The 18670-nt window shown below is 44.8% G+C and overlaps 1 protein-coding gene across 3 annotated transcripts in view; it reads left to right on the top strand.

Annotated features, from left to right (window-relative positions):
* Nucleotides 1-9516: 9516 nt before the first annotated feature.
* The window catches only part of TRIT1 (tRNA isopentenyltransferase 1), a 50101-nt gene continuing 40947 nt past the window's right edge, over nucleotides 9517-18670 (top strand). For all 3 annotated transcript variants that reach the window (XM_025356734.1, XM_025356753.1, XM_025356743.1), the window contains exon 1: nucleotides 9517-9704. In XM_025356734.1, the coding sequence (XP_025212519.1) occupies nucleotides 9531-9704 (174 nt within the window). In that variant the 5' untranslated portion in view covers nucleotides 9517-9530. The remainder of the gene's footprint in view (nucleotides 9705-18670) is intronic.

Below are 18670 nucleotides of genomic sequence, written 5' to 3'. Positions count from 1 at the left end.
GGTTTTTTTTTTGTATTTTTAGTAGAGACAGGGTTTCACCATGTTAGCCAGGATAGTCTCGATCTCCTGACCTCGTGATCCACTCGCCTCGGCCTCCCAAAGTGCTGGGATTACAGGCTTGAGCCACCGCGCCCGGCCGATTAGTATTATTTAAACCATGTTAACAAGCCACACCTAGAATATAGATTAGTCATATGTGAAAGGTGATAGAAGGATAAGAAATCTTCCCAGAGTGCACATATTGATGCTTCAAGAGGTGGTAAATTATTAGGGAAGAAATAGCCAGGTTTGGGGAGCTTGAGATAGGCAGTGGAGGAAGGAGGGCAAAGACTGGAGCCTCAGACTAGTTCACAGCCTCCACAGCCCATAGCCAGCAGAGGTTGTATATCAGCGAAGCCATTGCACATACAAACCCTCTACTTTTCCTTACAGGGCACTGTAGTGCCTTTAAACTGAGCTACAGTCAACTGACTCCATGTAGTCATTAATGCCTATATTATTAAGACAGTGATTCTCAAACCTAAGTGTGTCTTAAGAATCTACCCACCTGGCCAGACGCAGTGGCTTATGATTGTAATCTCAACACTTTGAGAGGCTGAGGACGGCGGATCACGAGGTCAGGAGTTCGTGATCAACATGACCAACATGGTGAAACCCCGTCTCTACTAAAAACAAAAATTAGCCAGGCATGATGTCGTGCACCTGTAATCCTAGCCACTCAGGACGCTGAGGCAGGAGAATCACTTGAACCTGGGAGGCGGAGGTTGCAGTGAGCTGAGTGCCATTGCACTCCAGCTTGGGGGTGACAGAGCGAGACTCAGTCTCAAAAAAAAAAAAAAAAAAAGAATCTACCCACCCTAGTCAGGGCCAGGAATCTGCATTGCTAACAAGCAAGCAGGAAGTTGAATTCCTGACTCCACACTGAGACAAACATTGATATAAGGAGCTGGAGCCCAGGTTTTGCAAAGATAAAAAGTATTCACAGAAGGTGGTGTAGATGCCATAGTTAAGAACTTGGGGCCAGGCACAGTGGCTCATGACTGTAATCCCAGCATTTTGGGAGGCGGAGGTGGGAGGATCACATGAGTTCAGGAGCTTGAGACCAGCCTGGGCAACATAGCAAAATCCCATTTCTACTAAGAAATTAAAAAAAAAAAGTCTGGCAAGAAGGCTTGTGCCTGTAGTCCCAGCTACTCCGGAGGCTGATGCTGAGGTGGGAGGATCACTTGAGCCCAGGATTTTGAGGAGGCTGCAGTGAGCTATAATTGTGCCACTTTACTTCACTCCAGCCTGAGTGACAGAGTGAGACTGTATCTCTAAAACAACAACAACAACAAGAAAAAACAAGGACTTGGGATTACTACCTGTGTGATGTTGGGCAAATCGCTCAACCTCTCTGAGTCCTACAAGTAGCCTTCTTCTGTAAAATGGAGATAATGATATCTATGCCACAGGACTGTTGTGAAGATTAAAGGAGCTGTTACATGTAAAGTGCTTAGAACAGTGCCAGTTACATAGTGAGAGCAATATGTTTGCAGTGATACATGAAACTATGATTCTTTCCTTCTGGAAGTTTATGAGCATGGAAACATGATCAGAAAATATTCTGGTCTGAAATAATATAATAATAACAAAAAGATTATAAACATGATCACAAAATAAGGCAATATGTGTCTCAAAAAGTGCTATGAGCCTCAGAAAGGGAAGAGAACATTTTGTTTGGAGTCATCATGAAAGTTTTTGTTGGAAATTGTGACATTGACCAGAACTAGAAGTACAGGTAGTATTTGGCTAAGTGAAACGAAGAATGTTCTAGGCTAAGAGAATAGCTCTGGAGAAGAGCAGTTAAGAAAGTTGTGTCAAATCTGGGGACAGGAGAGAAATCTGGTCTGATGTGCTGGCTGGGTAGTCTCATTTTTACAAAATAAGGAGGATTGCACTAGATTTCTAAGGGGATCCTTTCAAGAGCAAACATCCTCTTTGAAATAGGGAAGTCAGGGGAAGAAACTGATTGTGGTTTGGGACATGATGAAATTAAGGTGATGGGGTCATCCGAAATGAAGTACCCAGCAAGTTGAAAATGTGATACCGAGGCTTTAGAAAGGGATTTGAATGCAATATACAGGCTTGAGACTCATCAGGATATAAAGATGGCAGGGTAAAGTGCATGCCTGTAATCCCAGCACTTTGGGAGGCTGAGGCAGAAGGATCACTTGAGGCCAGGAGTTCAAGACCAGGTTGGGCAACGTAGTAAGACCCTGTCTCTACAAAAGAAAAACAAATTAATTAAAAAGCTGTTATCCTTTTTTTTTTTTTTTTTTTTTTGAGACGGAGTCTCGCTCTGCTGCCCAGGCTGGAGTGCAGTGGCCGGATCTCAGCTCACTGCAAGCTCCGCCTCCTGGGTTCACGCCATTTTCCTGCCTCAGCCTCCGAGTAGCTGGGACTACAGGCGCCCGCCACCGCGCCCGGCTAGTTTTTTGTATTTTTTAGTAGATACGGGGTTTCACCGTGTTAGCCAGGATGGTCTCGATCTCCTGACCTCGTGATCCACCCGTCTCGGCCTCCCAAAGTGCTGGGATTACAGGCTTGAGCCACCGCGCCCGGCCTTTTTTTTTTTTTTCTTCTAGACAGAGTCTTGCTCTGTCACCCAAGCTGGAGTGCAGTGGCACTATCTCAGCTCACTGCAACCTCCGCCTCCCAGGTTCTAGTGATTCTCCTGCCTCAGCCTCCCAAGTAGCTGGGATTACAGACGCCCACCACCATGCCCAGCTAATTTTTGTGTTTTTAGTAGAGATGGGGTTTCACTATATTGGCCAGGCTGGCCTCGAACTCCTGACCTCAGGTAATCTGCCCACATCGGCCTCCCAGAGTGCTGGAATTACAGGCGTTAGCCCCCCCGCGCCCAGCCCTAAAAAGCTGTTATCTTGACACTGGGAGGCTGAGGCTGGAGGATCACTTGGGGCCAGGCATTTGAGACCAGCCTGGGCAACACAGTGAGACTCTGTCTCTTAAAAAAAAAAAAGAAAAAGAAAAAAAGGCCGGGCGTGGTGACTCATGCCTGTAATCCCAGCGCTTTGGGAGGACCAGGTGGGTGGATCACGAGGTCAGGAGTTCAAGACCAGCCTGGCCAACATGGTGAAACCCTGTCTCTACTAAAAATACAAAAATTAACCAGGTGTGGTGGCGCACCCCTGTAATCCTAGCTACTCAGGAGGCTGAGGCAGGAGAATTGCTTGAACCCACGAGGAAGCGGTTGCAGTGAGCCGAGATCATGCCACTGCACTCCAGCCTGGGCAACAAAAGAAGACTCTGTCTCAAAGGAAAAAAAAAAAAAGGATATACAGATGATTAAGGCCCAGGATGCCAAGCTAAGAGAAAGAGAAGGGGCCTGGGAAGTAAAGGAGAGAGCTTGAAAGAGCAATGAGATTAGAACTGGAAAGGATGTCTGATGCTTTTTTCCCTTTTGCACCTCCCCCACCCTGATTTTGCAGCCTTCAGGGATCCTCTGTTGGGTTGCAGGCTGTCTTAGAGGGCTGCACAGGCTAGAAGTAAGCCCCCTCTAAGAATATTCTGGGGTGCTCTGGAGCAAACCCTACAACTTAACTTTAGGTATAACACAAACCCTGTAACAAAGTGAGCTCTACCCTCTTCTTCTTCGCACTTGCTTTGAGCAATTCTGATGCTCCCCAAAATTCAAATTCAAATTGGCCAATAGCCAATGGAAATAGTAATGTAAATAGCAATTCACTGACTCAATGTAAGATATTGTGATTACTCATAGGCACTGTACTAGGGGATGGCAATATTGTCATCCCCTCCCCACCACCAAAATTCATGTCCTTGCAGAACTGTGAAGGTGACCTTATTCAGAAATAGGGTCTTTGCAGATGTAATCAGGTTAGATGAGGTCATACTAGATTAGGATATGCCCAAATTCAGTCAGTGATGTCCCAAGAAGAGGGAAATTTGAACACAGACACACATAGAGGGAAAACGTCCATGGTAAGACAGAGGTAGAGATTGGGGTTATGCTGCCACAAACCAGAGAACAACGAAAGATTGCTGGCAACCACCAGAAGCCACAGGAAGAAGGGAGGGATTCTTCCCTAGAGGGAAGCACGGGGGCATGGCCCTGTGGACACCTTGATTTCAGACTTCTAGACTCCAGAACCACAAGAAAATTAATTTCCCTTGGTGTTTTTTTTTTTCTGGTTTGTTTTAGTTTTTGCTTTTTTGAGATTAAAAGAAACAAAAAACAAAAAATACAGCCTGTTGCCCAGGCTGGAGTACAGTGGTACAGTCTCTGCTCACTGCAACCTCTGCCTCCTGGGTTCAAGCGATTCTCGTGCCTCATCCCTGCCCCTGACTGAGTAGATGGGGTTATAGGAGTGCACCATCATGCCCGGCTAATTTTTGTATTTTTAGTAGAGATGGGGTTATAGGAGTGCACCATCATGCCCGGCTAATTTTTGTATTTTTAGTAGAGAGAGGGTTTCACTATGTTGGCCAGGCTGGTACCGAATTCCTGGCCTCCCACCTTGGCCTCTCAAAGTACTGGAAATACAGGGGTGAGCCACCATGCCCTGCCAATTTCCCTTGTTTTAAGCCACCCAGTTTGTAGTAATTTATGACAGGCCTAGGAATCTAATATAGGAACCACATTCATCATAAAATATCTCCCACAGGAAATATTTTTTTGGGGGGTAGATAATTAGCATGAAGATTGGGCTGCAAAAAAAAAAAAAATACAAAAACATCTTAGGTTGTATCAAAAAGCTAATGTTGGCCGGGTGCTGTGGCTCACGCCTGTAATCCTAGCTCTTTGTGAGTCTGAGGTGGGCAGATTAGTTGAGGCCAGGAGTTCGAGACCAGCCTGGCCAACATGGCAAAACCTCATCTCTATTATAAACTTTTATAAATAAATTTTTAAAAAACTAGTGTTTGTCTTTGACCCAACTTTCTTCCTTACCTTGGAGATAGATGCTTCAGGCCTCCCACAGCATGCTCCTTTTTCTGTCCTAAATGTCAGCACATCCCCTAAAATTCCATCTGGAACCTTTTGGATGATCTGCTTTAAATGGCCCTTTTACTCTAATGGCTTTATCTTTTGCCTTCTCCCTGTATATTTCTTTCTTTCTTGAAAGATTTTGAATGAGTTATTTAAAGTATACAGAGGATAGGAAATACTACTGAATAAACACTCATGGGTCATCACTGAGATTTTCCTCCCTATCTTTCTGCACCCCCCACGCTCTCCTTTTCTGCCATCTTTCTGTGCCCATCCCACCCTATGCATTGCTCTCAATCTCCTAAAGAAGGTGAGGTAGGTGCAGAAATCCTAACTCTATGTCTGCCCTTGGGGTATAACTCACACATAGTGGGCGTGAGAATTAAATGACTGACTGTGGGCTTTCTGTAGGGCAGGCAAGGAATTACTACTCTCCAAGTAATTAGAGTATCCCTGGTACCTCATTTCTGCATCTTAGGTATGCTCTTCCAGACTGAACTTATCCTGGCATGTTTGCCTTTAAAACCAGATTTCTTTGCCCATAATAATCTGTAATGCGTGGAGCATGTTGGAGATGGGATTCTGCATCCATCACCTCTAGACATATACATACATTTTAAGTGAGAGACTCTTTCTTTTTGAGCCTCCCTTCCAGAACACAGTGAGCTACTTCCCCTCTGGCCTCACAGAAAGGGGAGGGGAGTCAGAGCCAATACCTAGGCATGAGTACAACTAGCTTCCCTGACTCCCTATTGCCTTCTTTTGTCTCTTTTTCACCCTGCAAAGCTTCCCATTAGAGGGTTTTATGTAGTTTTTAAAAGAAATACTTATTATCTCTTGGTCATAGACTTCAATTTCCCAATTTTCCCTTGAATTTAATGTCTCCAATTAGGATTTCAAGTTACAGAATATCTTTCGGGACCTATTTTTAGTATAATTTAGAGTTCAGAAGATCACTAGGGAGACAAACAAAGCTACAAATAAAATAGCCTAAGGTATTTTTAAAAATATGTTCTCATTCTCTTTTGGTAGGACTAATAGAATTACGATGAATGGAAATGGTACTTTTTTTTTTTTTTCACTTCTCCTCATTTGTTTTGGACCACAGGCTCCATTCTGATTTAGGAGTCTTTCCTGCTCAGCATTTCAGTGATAATTCTCCCCATAGTCTATAGGATCCCTGTTCTCCTTGTTTCTATAGCAACAGTCCTGTGTTGCTTGGCTAGAAGCAATTTTCTGCTGCTATGGTGAAGCTCCATTTTTCCATTCCTTTCTCCCTAGTTGCCTTGGTAACGAGTCTCTTCATCTTCTGGTCTCTTGGTGGTAAATTCCACCCCCATCTTTTTTTCTCTTTCTAGTAATAGTCACCTGGTCATGACTTGGACAGTGCTATCCCATCTGTGAGTGAGCATACTCTGTCATGGTCAGATTGTCATCATGAAATCAGCCTCCCTTTTCCTTTAATTGCATCATTTCTCTGGCCTGCCATCTTTCTGGTGGTTGTCATGGTAACTGTACCCTCTGAAAGTCTCTAGGCAAAGGTTCTACAGTTAACAACCATCATGTGAGAGTGTCTGCCAATATGTGGCCATGCATCTCCATTTTAAACCCAGCCCCAGGCGGGTACCACACATTGGAGAGAACAGGACTTTTGATCAAAGCAGGCTGGATTGAGAAAAGGAGGGACAGGGGACCCATAACTGGAAACTGGTATTCTCCAAACGATATATGTGGCAACAAGGTTTAGGCTGGGTCTGCGAGAGTGGTCATTATGCCAATGGGGATTCAAGTGATCGAGAAATGTATTAGCAGTCATTCCTGCAGGCCTGTCAAGGGCTTGAAACTTGCAGGGGTCATTCTTTGGCCCAGGGGATCCTGGTGATATGACCTGAGAGTTAGAGCCAATCTCAGTGAAAAAGCAATTAGAACTCTTAAATTGGCTAACAAGGGGTTAGTAGAATAGGTATTTAGGCACCTTTACACATTACTGAACATTTCTATGCCCGTAGGCTGCTTCTTTTACCTCTTTAGAGAGGCCGTTGGGGTGTTACTATTTTAATAATACAAAGTGTTCAACAAATGGTGGGTGATATGTGCCAGGGCATTGTAGCAGGCACTTTTCAGACATTACTTCATTTTCTCCTCATGGCAATCTTGAGAGGAATTTAAAGATAAGAACACTGAGGTTAAGAGGTAAAGTTAGACCAGAAGTGCTGGTTCACTCCTATAATCCCAGCAGTTTAGGAGGCCCAGGCAGGAGGATCACTTGAGGGAGGCGGTCACCAGCCTGGGCAACTTGCAAGACCTCATCTCTCAAAAAGAAAAAAAAAATAGTGGGCGTGCAGTACCAACTGGGGTGGGGTGATGGGGTGCTGAGGTGGGAGGATTGTTTGAGCTCAGGAGGTCAAGACTGCAGTGAGCTGTGATTGATTGCACCACTGCACTGAAGCCTGGGCAACAGAGCAAGATCCTGTCTCAAAAAAAAAAAAAGAGGTGAAGTTAATGAAGTTCACAGAGCTGATAAATGGCAGAGCTGGGATTTGAACCCAGCTCTATATGACCCCAAAGGCCTTTCTTAAACTGGTGTGGTCTCTGGAATTCTGCTCCTGTCTGGTCCTAATTTTTTCCACCTCCATTTTAACCTCAGGGTTGCTATGACTTTAATCCTTCCTTTTTTTTGAGACTGAGTCTTGCTCTGTCGCCCAGGCTGGAGTGCAGTGGCTGATCTTGACCTACTGCGACCTCCTCCTTCCTGTTTCAAGCGGTTCTCCTACCTCCCCCATAGCTGGGATTACAGGCACACACCACCATGCCCTGCTAATTTTTGTATTTTTAGTAGAGATGGAGGTTTCACCATGTTGGCCAGGTTGGTCTTGAACTCCTGACCTTGTGATCAGCACGCCTTGGCCTTCCAAAGTGCTGGGATTACAGGGGTGATCCACCGTGCCTGGCTATTTATTTATTTATTTATTTGAGAAGGAGTTTAGCTCTTGTTGCCCAGGCTGGAGTGCAATGACGCGATCTTGGCTCACTGCACCTTACGCCTCCCAGTTCAAGCAATTCTCTGGTCTCAGCCTCCCAAGTAGCTGGGATTACAAGTGTGCACCACCATGCCTGGCTAATTTTGTATTTTTAGTAGAGACAGGGTTTCACCAGGTTGTTCAGGCTGGTCTCAAACTCCTGACCTCAGGTCATCCACCTGCGTCAGCCTCCCAAAGTGCTGGGATTACAGGCTGAGCCACGGTTCCCAGTCAACTTTAATCCTTTCTACCAGACTTCCTTTTCCCTTTCCTGTTTTGCGGATTGTAGTTTACTTGCTTGTTTTTCTCTGTTCTCACCCCATCTGTTGCATTCTTTGGCCAAGGAGATGAAAAGGTTTGCTTTCTGTTTTTTTGTTTTGTTTTGTTTCTTTGTTTTTTGGGATGGAATTCTGCTCTTGTTGCCCAGGTTGGAGTGCAACGGTGCGATCTCGGCTCACTGCAACCTCCACTTCCCAGGTTCTCGTGCCTCCACCTCCCAAGTAGCTGGGATTAAAGGCATGCGCCACCACTCCCGGCTAATTTTTTTATTTTTAGTAGAGACGGGGTTTCACCATGTTGGTCAGGCTGGTCTTGAACATCTAACCTCAGCCTCGGCCTCCCAATATGCTGGGATTACAAGCGTGAGCCACTGTGCCGGGCCAAAGGTTTGCTTTGTGATTGAGTGTGAGGTTGTATTACGGGATGAAAATATTAGAGCGGCTGCCCTGGCCTGAGAACTGGGCAGACCTCATTCTGGAGAATGCCACCTCTGACCGGCAAGTCATTCTCCTCTTCATTTAACAAGTATTGGATGTCTCTTCGGTACCAGGTACTGTGCTAGGCACTGGAGATACAGCAATGATCTAGGCAGAATTTATCCCAGTAAGTTAGACAAGAAAACAAAAGACCTATTTATAATTTTATATTGTAATAAGCACTATGATAAAAAATAACTTGAGTGCTGTGAAAGAATAATAGGGACGGATCTATTTAGATAGGGTTGCCATCTACTATTCAAGATGGCAGGTGGCCCGGCGCGGTGGTGCACGCCTGTAATCCCAGCACTCTGGGAGGCCGAGGCAGGTGGACTGCCTGAGCTCAGGAGTTCGAGACCACCCTGGGCAACATGGTGAAACCTCGTCTCTACTAAAATACAAAAAATTAGCCGGGCATGGTGGCGGGCGCCTGTAGTCCCAGCTACTCGGGAGGCTGAGGCAGGAGAATCGCTTGAACCCAGAAGGCGGAGGTTGCAGTGAGCCGAGATCGCGCCACTGCACTCCAGCCTGGGCGACCCTGTCTCCAAAAAAGAACAAACAACAACAACAAAAAAGACGGCAGGTAGTTGAGGTTCTGACACCAGCTAGTTGACTGCAGTCACGTCGCCTGGGTCCTGCCGCCCCCTCCTCCCTAAGCAACCTAGCTACAAAGCTTGAGATCCGCGCAGGCGCACAGACGGTTGCTATGGGGACAGCTGCTCCGGCGCAAGCGCAGACTGCCACAAGATGTCGTCCGTGGCGGCTGCACGAGCAGTTCCTGTGGGCCGTGGGCTCCGGGGCCTGCAACGGACCCTACCTCTTGTAGTGATTCTCGGGGCCACAGGCACCGGCAAATCCACGCTGGCGTTGCAGCTAGGCCAACGGCTCGGCGGTGAGATCGTCAGCGCTGACTCCATGCAGGTATGGCAGTGCGGCTGGCCCGGGCGCCTGGGAACCCCGGAGGCCGCGTGGACACCCTGTGGCAAAGGTCTTAAAGGGTGAACCCCGAGGCTTGTAGGGGCGGAGGGAGTAGGTAAAGGGAGCCCATACTTACTAAGCGCCCGCCGCATGCCAGACACAGTGCCAGAGGTTTTCCTTATCATCGTCTCATTAACTGCTCACGACGTTACTGTTTGGTAGATACTGTGATCTCGTTTTATGGAGAAGGGAATAGGGGCTTAGGAAGGTGAAACGACTTTTTCCATGTCACATAGCGAGTAAGTAGAAGACATGGTATTTGAACCTACAAGGTCGACATATAGGTATCCAGTAAATGTTTTTTGAATAAAAATGATTCCAGAGCTTTTGTTATAACTCTAACTCTAACCCTAACCCAGCGAGATCAGGATAAATTGGATACCACCTATAGTGTCTGCTGGGGAAGTGGAATAGGGTTGACAGTCAGGAGACCTGGATTCTAGTCCTGAATCTGCCATTGGCCATGTGACTTCGGATCAACAATGTCGTTTATATGGACGTTATTTTATGTAACTGTGAAGTGAGGAAAATGTCACCTACCGCACAAGGTTATAGTGCTTAATAAATGGGATCATGAGCGTTAGAACGAAGAACAGAGTCCCTGTCCGGAGTAAGGTCAGACTCGTGGTAAATGGGTTTTTAAGCGGAGGTTTTAAATCATGCTGGCTGATTTAAAGTTGAAGGGGCTTTGTCCTCTTTGAACTGGGAGGCCCAGAAGGGGTGTACATCACATGTGGGAGCATTTTGCTCCATTAAGAGTGGGTAGTGGGTGACATTTTGGGTAAATCTCTGATGGAGGAACTACAGCAGCTGTTTGTTGAAGAGAATTTACAGTTATGAGTCTTCACAGAGTAAACGAGATGTTGAGCATGAAATAACCTGGCACTGAACATAGCACCTGATGAGTATTCAGCAAAGAAGGGCAGTTCCTTTCCCCAATTCACCCAGAAGCCTATGGGCATAGTTTCTGCTTTCATTAGTTTATTTGGCATGACAAGACCATCAGCACACATGAAACGATTGGATAATTCAACAAATAATTTGTTTGCAGTCCACTTTATGCCAGCTTCAGAAGACAATTTACCTCAAATCCCAGCTGTCTTTTCCAGGATATGCAACTATAGCCTAACCTCTTCATGCCTTTGTTTCTTCTTCTGTAAAGTAGGAATAATAATATCAATAACATAACATTATTGTGACGATTAAATGAGATAAAGTATGTGCAGTACTTAATACAATATATGGCACATAATAAGAGCTAAAAATACAGTAGTTGCTATTTTCTGCAAGGCCCTACTGAAGAGACAAAATCGTAATTTCTGCCCTTGAGTTTTAGTCCAGCTTAACATAAAACAAGGCAGAGCTAATAAATGTTTGGACAAATATTTTAATGGATTTACAAGATGTTGGGAGGAGAGAGGCTACAAATGCTAGATTTTATGACAAGTATTATAGAATTACTGAGACAGGAGAAATCATTGAAGGCTGGCTTAGTACAGAAAGCTCTCTGAAAAAGGCCTTGAAAAATAGGTCAAGTTGCGATAGGTAAGAAAGAAGAAAAGACTTATTAAAGGAAAACAGGAAGTTGGTCCAAAGGTATTGAGTTGTCTCAGTTGATTGTTCACAGTCAGTTACAGATGGAACTCCTTTTTCTACTCTTTGGCCCCTTCTCACTGCTGTACATGACTAGTCTTTTTTTTTTTGAGACAGAGTCTCGCTCTGTCGCCCAGGCTGGAGTGCGGTGGCCGGATCTCAGCTCACTGCAACCTCCGCCTCTCGGGTTCCCGCCATTCTCCTGCCTCAGCCTCCCGAGTAGCTGGGACTACAGGTGCCCGCCACCTCACTCGGCTAGTTTTTTGTATTTTTTAGTAGAGATGGGGTTTCACCGTGTTAGCCAGGATGGTCTCAATCTCCTGACCTCGTGATCCGCCCGTCTTGGCCTCCCAAAGTGCTGGGATTACAGGCTTGAGCCACCGCGCCCGGCCTTGACTAGTCTTAAAAAAAAAAAAAAAAAAAAAGGAACATGAATGAAGATGAAGATTTAGAAGGTGAAATGGCCATAGTGTGTAGGAAGGATAGTAAAAGGAGACTGTTCAATTGTAGATATGGAATGTGAGATGAGTAACATGATGAAGGTAATGTGTAAGGAACATTCATTTGTGAGCAGTATGTATGGCACTTGGATAAAAAATATCCAAGAATGGTATAATAATAGATCTTTGGTCTGATACTTCAGAGACTTAAGTAATAAGAGTTTCAGTAAGATGGAGTTACACTGATGACATCTAAGGTCCATGCCAATATTTATGTTCTATAATTTCTTTTTTTTTTTCTGGAGACAGAGTTTCGCCTTGTCTCCCAGGCTGGAGTGCAGTGGCGTGATCTCGGCTCAATGCAAACTCTGCCTCCTGGGTTCAAGGATTCTCCTGCCTCAGCCTCCCAAGTAGGGATTACAGGCACCTGTCCAACACCCAGCTAAGTTTTGTATTTTTAATTTAATTTAATTTTTATTTTTATTTATTTATTTATTTATTTATTTATTTTTTTTTTTGAGGCGGAGTCTTCACTCTGTCCCCCAGGCTGGAGTGCAGTGGCACCATCTCGGCTCACTGCAAGCTCCGCCTCCCGGGTTCGCGCCATTCTCCTGCCTCAGCCTCCCGAGTAGCTGGGACTACAGGCGCCGCCACCACGCCCGGCTAATTTTTTGTATTTTAGTAGAGACGGGGTTTCACCTTGTTAGCCAGGATGGTCTCGATCTCCTGACCTCGTGATCCGCCCGCCTCGGCCTCCCAAAGTGCAGGGATTACAGGCGTGAGCCACCGCGCCCGGCCTATTTTTATTTTTTATTTTGAGACAGTGTCTCGCTCTGTTGCCCAGGCTGGAGTGCAGTGGCGCCATCTCAGCTCACTGCAAGCTCCGCCTCCCAGGTTCACACCATTCTCCTGCCTCAGCCTCCCAAGTAGCTGGGACTACAGGCGTCCGCCGCCACGCCCAGCTAATTTTTTGTATTTTTTGTAGAGACGGGGTTTCACCATGTTAGCCAGGATGGTCTCGATCTCCTGACCTCGTGATCCACCTACCTTGGCCTCCCAAAGTGCTGGGATTACAGGCGTGAGCCACCGCACCCAGCCAGTTTTGTATTTTTAGTAGAGACGGAGTTTTGCCATGTTGGCCAGACTGGTCTTGAACTCCTGATCTCAGGTGATCCATCCTCCCCACCCTCCCAAAGTGCTAGGATTACAGGCGTGAGGCACTGCACCTGGCCTTACATCTATTTTTAAGTAGGTTACTGGGTTCTGTCAGTGAGGGTTGGATATAGCTCTATAATAGCTATTATGTCTTGTTACTCGTAGCTGTGTACCATAGAAATGTTTCTTTCTTTTTTCTTTTCTTTTTTTTTCAAGATGGAGTTTTGCTCTGTCGCCCAGGCTGGAGTGCAGTGGCATGATCTCTGCTCACTGCAACCTCCACCTCCCAGGTTCAAGCAATTCTCCTGCCTCAGCCCCCCAAGTAGCTGGGATTACAGATGTCCGCCACCATGCTCGGCTAATTTTTGTATTCTTAGTGGAGATGGGGTTCCACCATGTTACCCAGGCTGGTCTCAAACTCTTGACCTCGTGATCCGCCTGCCTTGGCCTACCAAAGTGCTGGGATTACAGGTGTGAGCCACCGCACACGGCCCAATTTGTGTTTTTAACCAGTGAGAGGAGATGCTGCTTTTCAGTGACTTTAGGTTGACTCAAAAGTATTTGGTAAACATGTAAACAAAATGATATTGTAGATGTTGAATCACCAGCTACTTGAAATAACATTTTCAATTTCAAGTAACTTCACAGGCCAAGCAATAATAAATATCAGCAACTCAAATTTGCATAGCACTGTTTACCAAATGTTTAGTTTCTTCTTTTTCTTCTTCCTTTTTTTTGTTGATTTGAGGTCTTGCTCTATTGCCCTGGTTGGAATGCAGTGGTGCATACATAGCTCACTGCTCTAACTTTGTTTTTGTTGTGTGTTTTGTTTTTTTTTTTGAGATGGAGTATTGCTCTGTCACCAGGCTGGAGTACAGTGGCACTATCTCAGCTCACTGCAACCTCCACCTCCTGGATTCCAGTGATTCTCCTGCCTCAGCCTCCCGAGTAGCTGGGAGTACAGGCACATGCCACCAGGCCCAGCTAATTTTTATATTTTTAGTAGAGACGGGGTTTCACCATGTTGGCCACGATGGTCTCGATTTCTTGACCTAGTGATCTGCCTCCCAAAGTGCTGGGATTACAGGCGTAAGCCACCACGCCCAGACTTTTTTTTTGTTTTTCAGATGGAGTTTCGCTATTGTGGCCCAGGCTGGAGTGCAATGGCACCATCTTGGCTCACTGCAACCTCCGCTTCCCAGGTTAAGCAATTCTCCTGCCTCAGCCTCCCTAGTAGCTGGGACTACAGGCATGTACCACTGCGCCTGGCTAATTTTGTATTTTAGTAGAGATGGGGTTTCACTGTATTGGCCAGGCTGGTCTGGAACTCCTGACCTCAGGTGATCCGCTTGCCTTGGCCTTCCAAAGTGCTGGGATTACAGGTGTGAGACACCGCGCCTGGCACTGCTATAACTTTGAACTCCTGAGTTCAAGCAGTCCTCCTGTCTCAAGTAGCTGGGACTATAGGCATGGAACACTGTGCTGGTGAGAGAGAGAGAGAGAGAGATAATTTTTTTAAAATCCTCACAATAGCCTCATAAAATGGATATTATCACTTCACAGTTAAGAAAATAGGCCTAAGGTCTTAGAATAAGTTGCAGACCTGGAGTCTGAACATAGGTTTCTGCTTTCCTTGCCCAGAGGCATATCTACTACACAAAGCCATTTCCTTTACGATGAGCAGGAGCTGTGGGGTTCAATCAGTTGGGAGTTTTTTCTTTGTTTGTTTGTTTTGAGATGGAGTCTCACTCTGTCACCTAGGCTCACGATCTTGGCTCACTACAACCTCTGCCTCCCTTTGGCTCACTACAACCTCTGCTTCCCGTATTCAAGCAATTCTCCTGCCTCAGCCTCCCAAGTAGCTGGGACTGACTATAAGCACATGCTACCACGCCTGGCTAATTTTTTGTATTTTTAGTAGAGACGGGGTTTCACTGTATTAGCCAGGATGGTTTTGATCTCTTGACCTCATGATCCGCCAGCCTCAGCCTCCCACAGTGCTGGGATTACAGGCATGAGCCACTGCGCCAGGCCAGGAGTTTTTAACTTGTATGCCATTCATCCTTCATAGGAGTGTGCAACATTTTGATCAGGATATAAGATGTATTTTAGGATTCATATTGTAAATCACAGTGTTAATTCATAGTGGTATCTGTCAAGTGGAGTGTTGAGCTGACTGGAAGCCACCTGATGTACTTTGGGGATAAAATTCGCTGCAGCTAAGAGATATTAATAGAATCTAATGTCAAGTTCGTATCAAAGACAGATAGTGTTTATTGGAACAAAGGGTAAACTTGGACTTGTGGAGAGCCTAGACAGAACACTAAACGTCTTTGTTGTAACACACCAAAGGGTGACCAAATAGAAGGTGTGATCACTAGAAAGTTTTTTCAAGTTTCCAAATTGGGTTTTTTAAAACCAATATTTGCATTTTAATAATTCCTTTTGGTGTGCTGCTGAAAATTTTCTATTCAGAAGTGTACCAGTAACTCAATAACTATTGTACAACACTATCTTAAATGTTAAATTGTCTTGTACCTTATACTGCTTTTGTCACCCCTTTGTCCTGCTTTAAACTGTAGGGTCATCCCAGGCAACACCTACCCAAGGTCAACCCTACAGCACCTACAGGGCAGTTCCTATCCAGAGAAAGTATTTGTTTTTGTAAACATTGAATAAGTGCTTTAAGCTTTGAGGTAAAACTACAACGGGGTTGTTAAAGGTATTGTGTCTATAGTGATAATTTCTTCATGTAGCCTGATATGCAGTAACTTGCTTCTGTAGCCATCTAGCAGCTGAAGGTCCTGCCTGTCCTCTTGCATCCCAGTGTTCTTTTTTTCTTTTTATTTGTTTCCTATGACACAGCCCCAGGAGGTCCTGAAAACACATGCCCTTCCATGATTCTTATGCAAGGTAGTTGTGGATTGGGAAGTCAGAATTACTTTCTGAGAGGATTACCTTCTTTGGGATTTCTCTTGGGTTTTGCTGAGGATTTCTACATGGCAATTCTGACAGAAGTGAGAAACAACATTTGTGCTTTATTTTCTGAGTCTTCTGAATGCTGGTTGTTTCACAAATTATAGAAATAAAAATATTCTCTTTCAGTAGTAAGAGTCTGAATTCAAGGAGGGACAGGTAATACAATCCCTGTTTTCCAGGATGGAAAAACGGGAGGTACAGAAAGATTAAAGAGCTGTCTAGAGATCACAGTGCAAGACACGGGGAATTGGATCTGGGTCTTCTAACTCATTTGTAGAGTCTGATATATTTCAGGAAGATGATACCGAAGGTCTTCTTTTCAGTCTGAGTCTTTTTCTTGGCTTGTAAATTCAAGGTACAATGCCGGGCCTTCAGTGACTGGATGAAACATTGTACTGAGAAAATTGAAGGCCCTTGCCAAATATGTACAATGATGGCCTGGAAATACAAACTACCAACTATATGCTAAGAGAAAAGAAACAAAGTGTTCTGTTTGGGTTTATAGAGAGGAAATGTCTCTAATGCCTCAGTTTTTCAAGTCCTATGGAGAAGCAGTAGCCATACATAGGAGCATAGTTCCTTTTGTGTTTGTTTAAATCTACAAGAGGAGAAGCAAATGATTTTTGGCAGTCTGACTAGTAAGCAAGCAGAATATGTGTCATCTTGTCATCTAATAGATGTGGAGCTCTTTGTTCTTTTTTTTTAAAAAAAAAATAGAAACAAGGTCTCGCTATGTTGCCCAGGCTGGTCTTGAACTCTTGGCCCCAAGTGATCCTCCTGCATTGGCCTCCCAAAGTGCTAGGATTACAGGCATGAGCTACCCCACCTGGCCTCTGTATTCTTTTTGTCTGCTTTGAGACATACTCTAGGAGCCGTGTTTGTACCAAAAGACAGTCTGATCAAGGGATATGGGATGCTTCGGGGAGGGATATGAAAGGAGAGATGGGATGGTGGATCACAGTGGCTTAATAAAATGTGAAATAAAAGGCTTGAAGACCTGTGGTTTTGTTTGTTTTTGTTTTGTTTTTGCTTTTGTTTTTGTTTTTTTTCTTAAGACCTGTTAACCAGGAGAAATGGGGTCTATCTGGAAGCTATTTGACACAACCGACAAAGGCAGTCTTTTTTTTTTGAAATGGAGTCTTGCTCTGTCACCCAGGCTGGAGTGCAGTGGCGTGATCTCGGCTCACTGCAAGCTAAGCCTCCCAAGTTCTAGCGATTCTTCTGCCTCAGCCTCCTGAGCAGCTGGGACTACAGGCGCGTGCCACCACACCTGGCTAATTTTTTGTATTTTTAGTAGAGATGGGGTTCCACCATGTTAGCCATGATGGTCTGGATCTCCTGACCTCAGGTGATCTGCCATCCTCAGCCTCCCAAAGTGTTGAGATTATAGGCATAAGCCACCGCACCCAGCCAAAGGCAGTCTTTTAGAAGGACTGAGACTTACAAGAGGCTAAAAAGGAAATCTCAAAATTTTCAACTTATCATTCATATATATATATACACACACACACACATAAATAATGAGTTTCTAGGTCCCTTGGTTCACTTCCATTGTAAATGAATTTAGTTTTCCTTTGGCTACAGTATTAAGCTGTGTATTTTGTACATATGTGGTCATGTTTTTGCACCTACAGGGAGAACTTTGGGGTCAAATCTGTGTTATATAAGGAAGGAGAAGTGACTACTGGCCAAATAGGAAACCACAGGAGAGCACAAATGAGGCTTGCAGATTCAGATTCATGAGGATGAGTGCTACCCTGATGTTTCAGTGCCTGGGGCAGGGTGTTGAAGCAGCTCCACTTCAAAAATAAATACATATTTGAGGAGTAAAAGTTACTTAGGGCATAAAGGAATTCACATATGTGCTCCAGTGTGGTTTAATGGAATTGGTTTTGTTTTTTTGTGTAGTTTTGGATTCCTTGGAAACTTGAATCAGACCAGGACCCTGTTTGCCTCTTGATTCCTTTGGGGCTCTGCTTGTGAGTAGCAGCCTCCCTGTACCTCCCTCATTGTGGCGGTCAGAGTTCAAGCCCTCACTACAGGAATGATCATAATAATTATACTACTGAAGATAATAGCAAGAATAATATATGTCAGGCACTGTTCTAAAAGTTTGACAAATATTATCTAATATCCTCACCATAACCTTTTGACGTGGGTACTGTTATTGTCTCATCCCTACTAAAAATTACTTTCTTAAATCCTCATCTCCATGCTGTTTTATACTTTTCCCTCTAACTCTTATTTATTTATTCATTCATCCTCCATTCCATTCTTTTCCTCTGTACCACTGTGTACATCTTATTAAGCAGAGAAGTGGAAGGAATAATATTACTGACAAAAGAACAGTATGGGCAAAGTTAAGAAAATGCATAGTATGTTTTCAAGGAATGACCAGCAACTATCTGGCATAGAAGGTACTTGAGGGACAGTGGTAGGAGGTAAAACTAAAAATATAGACCCTGGGAACAAATTTTTGAGGCCCTCAAAAGTCATGCCATGAGGTTTGAGGTTTTAAAGAGGGAAGTGGTAGTAAATCTATTTTTTTTTTTTTTTTTTTTGAGACGGAGTCTCGCTCTGTAGCCCAGGCTGGAGTGCAGTGGCCGGATCTCAGCTCACTGCAAGCTCCGCCTCCCGGGTTCACGCCATTCTCCGGCCTCAGCCTCCCGAGTAGCTGGGACTACAGGCACCCGCCACCTCGCCCGGCTAGTTTTTTGTATTTGTTAGTAGAGATGGGGTTTC

This window comes from Theropithecus gelada, chromosome 1 (assembly GCF_003255815.1).
Source record: "Theropithecus gelada isolate Dixy chromosome 1, Tgel_1.0, whole genome shotgun sequence".
NCBI classification, from domain to species: domain Eukaryota; kingdom Metazoa; phylum Chordata; class Mammalia; order Primates; family Cercopithecidae; genus Theropithecus; species Theropithecus gelada.
Note: the sequence above shows the minus strand (reverse complement) of the source record. Positions and strands in the feature narration are given on the sequence as shown.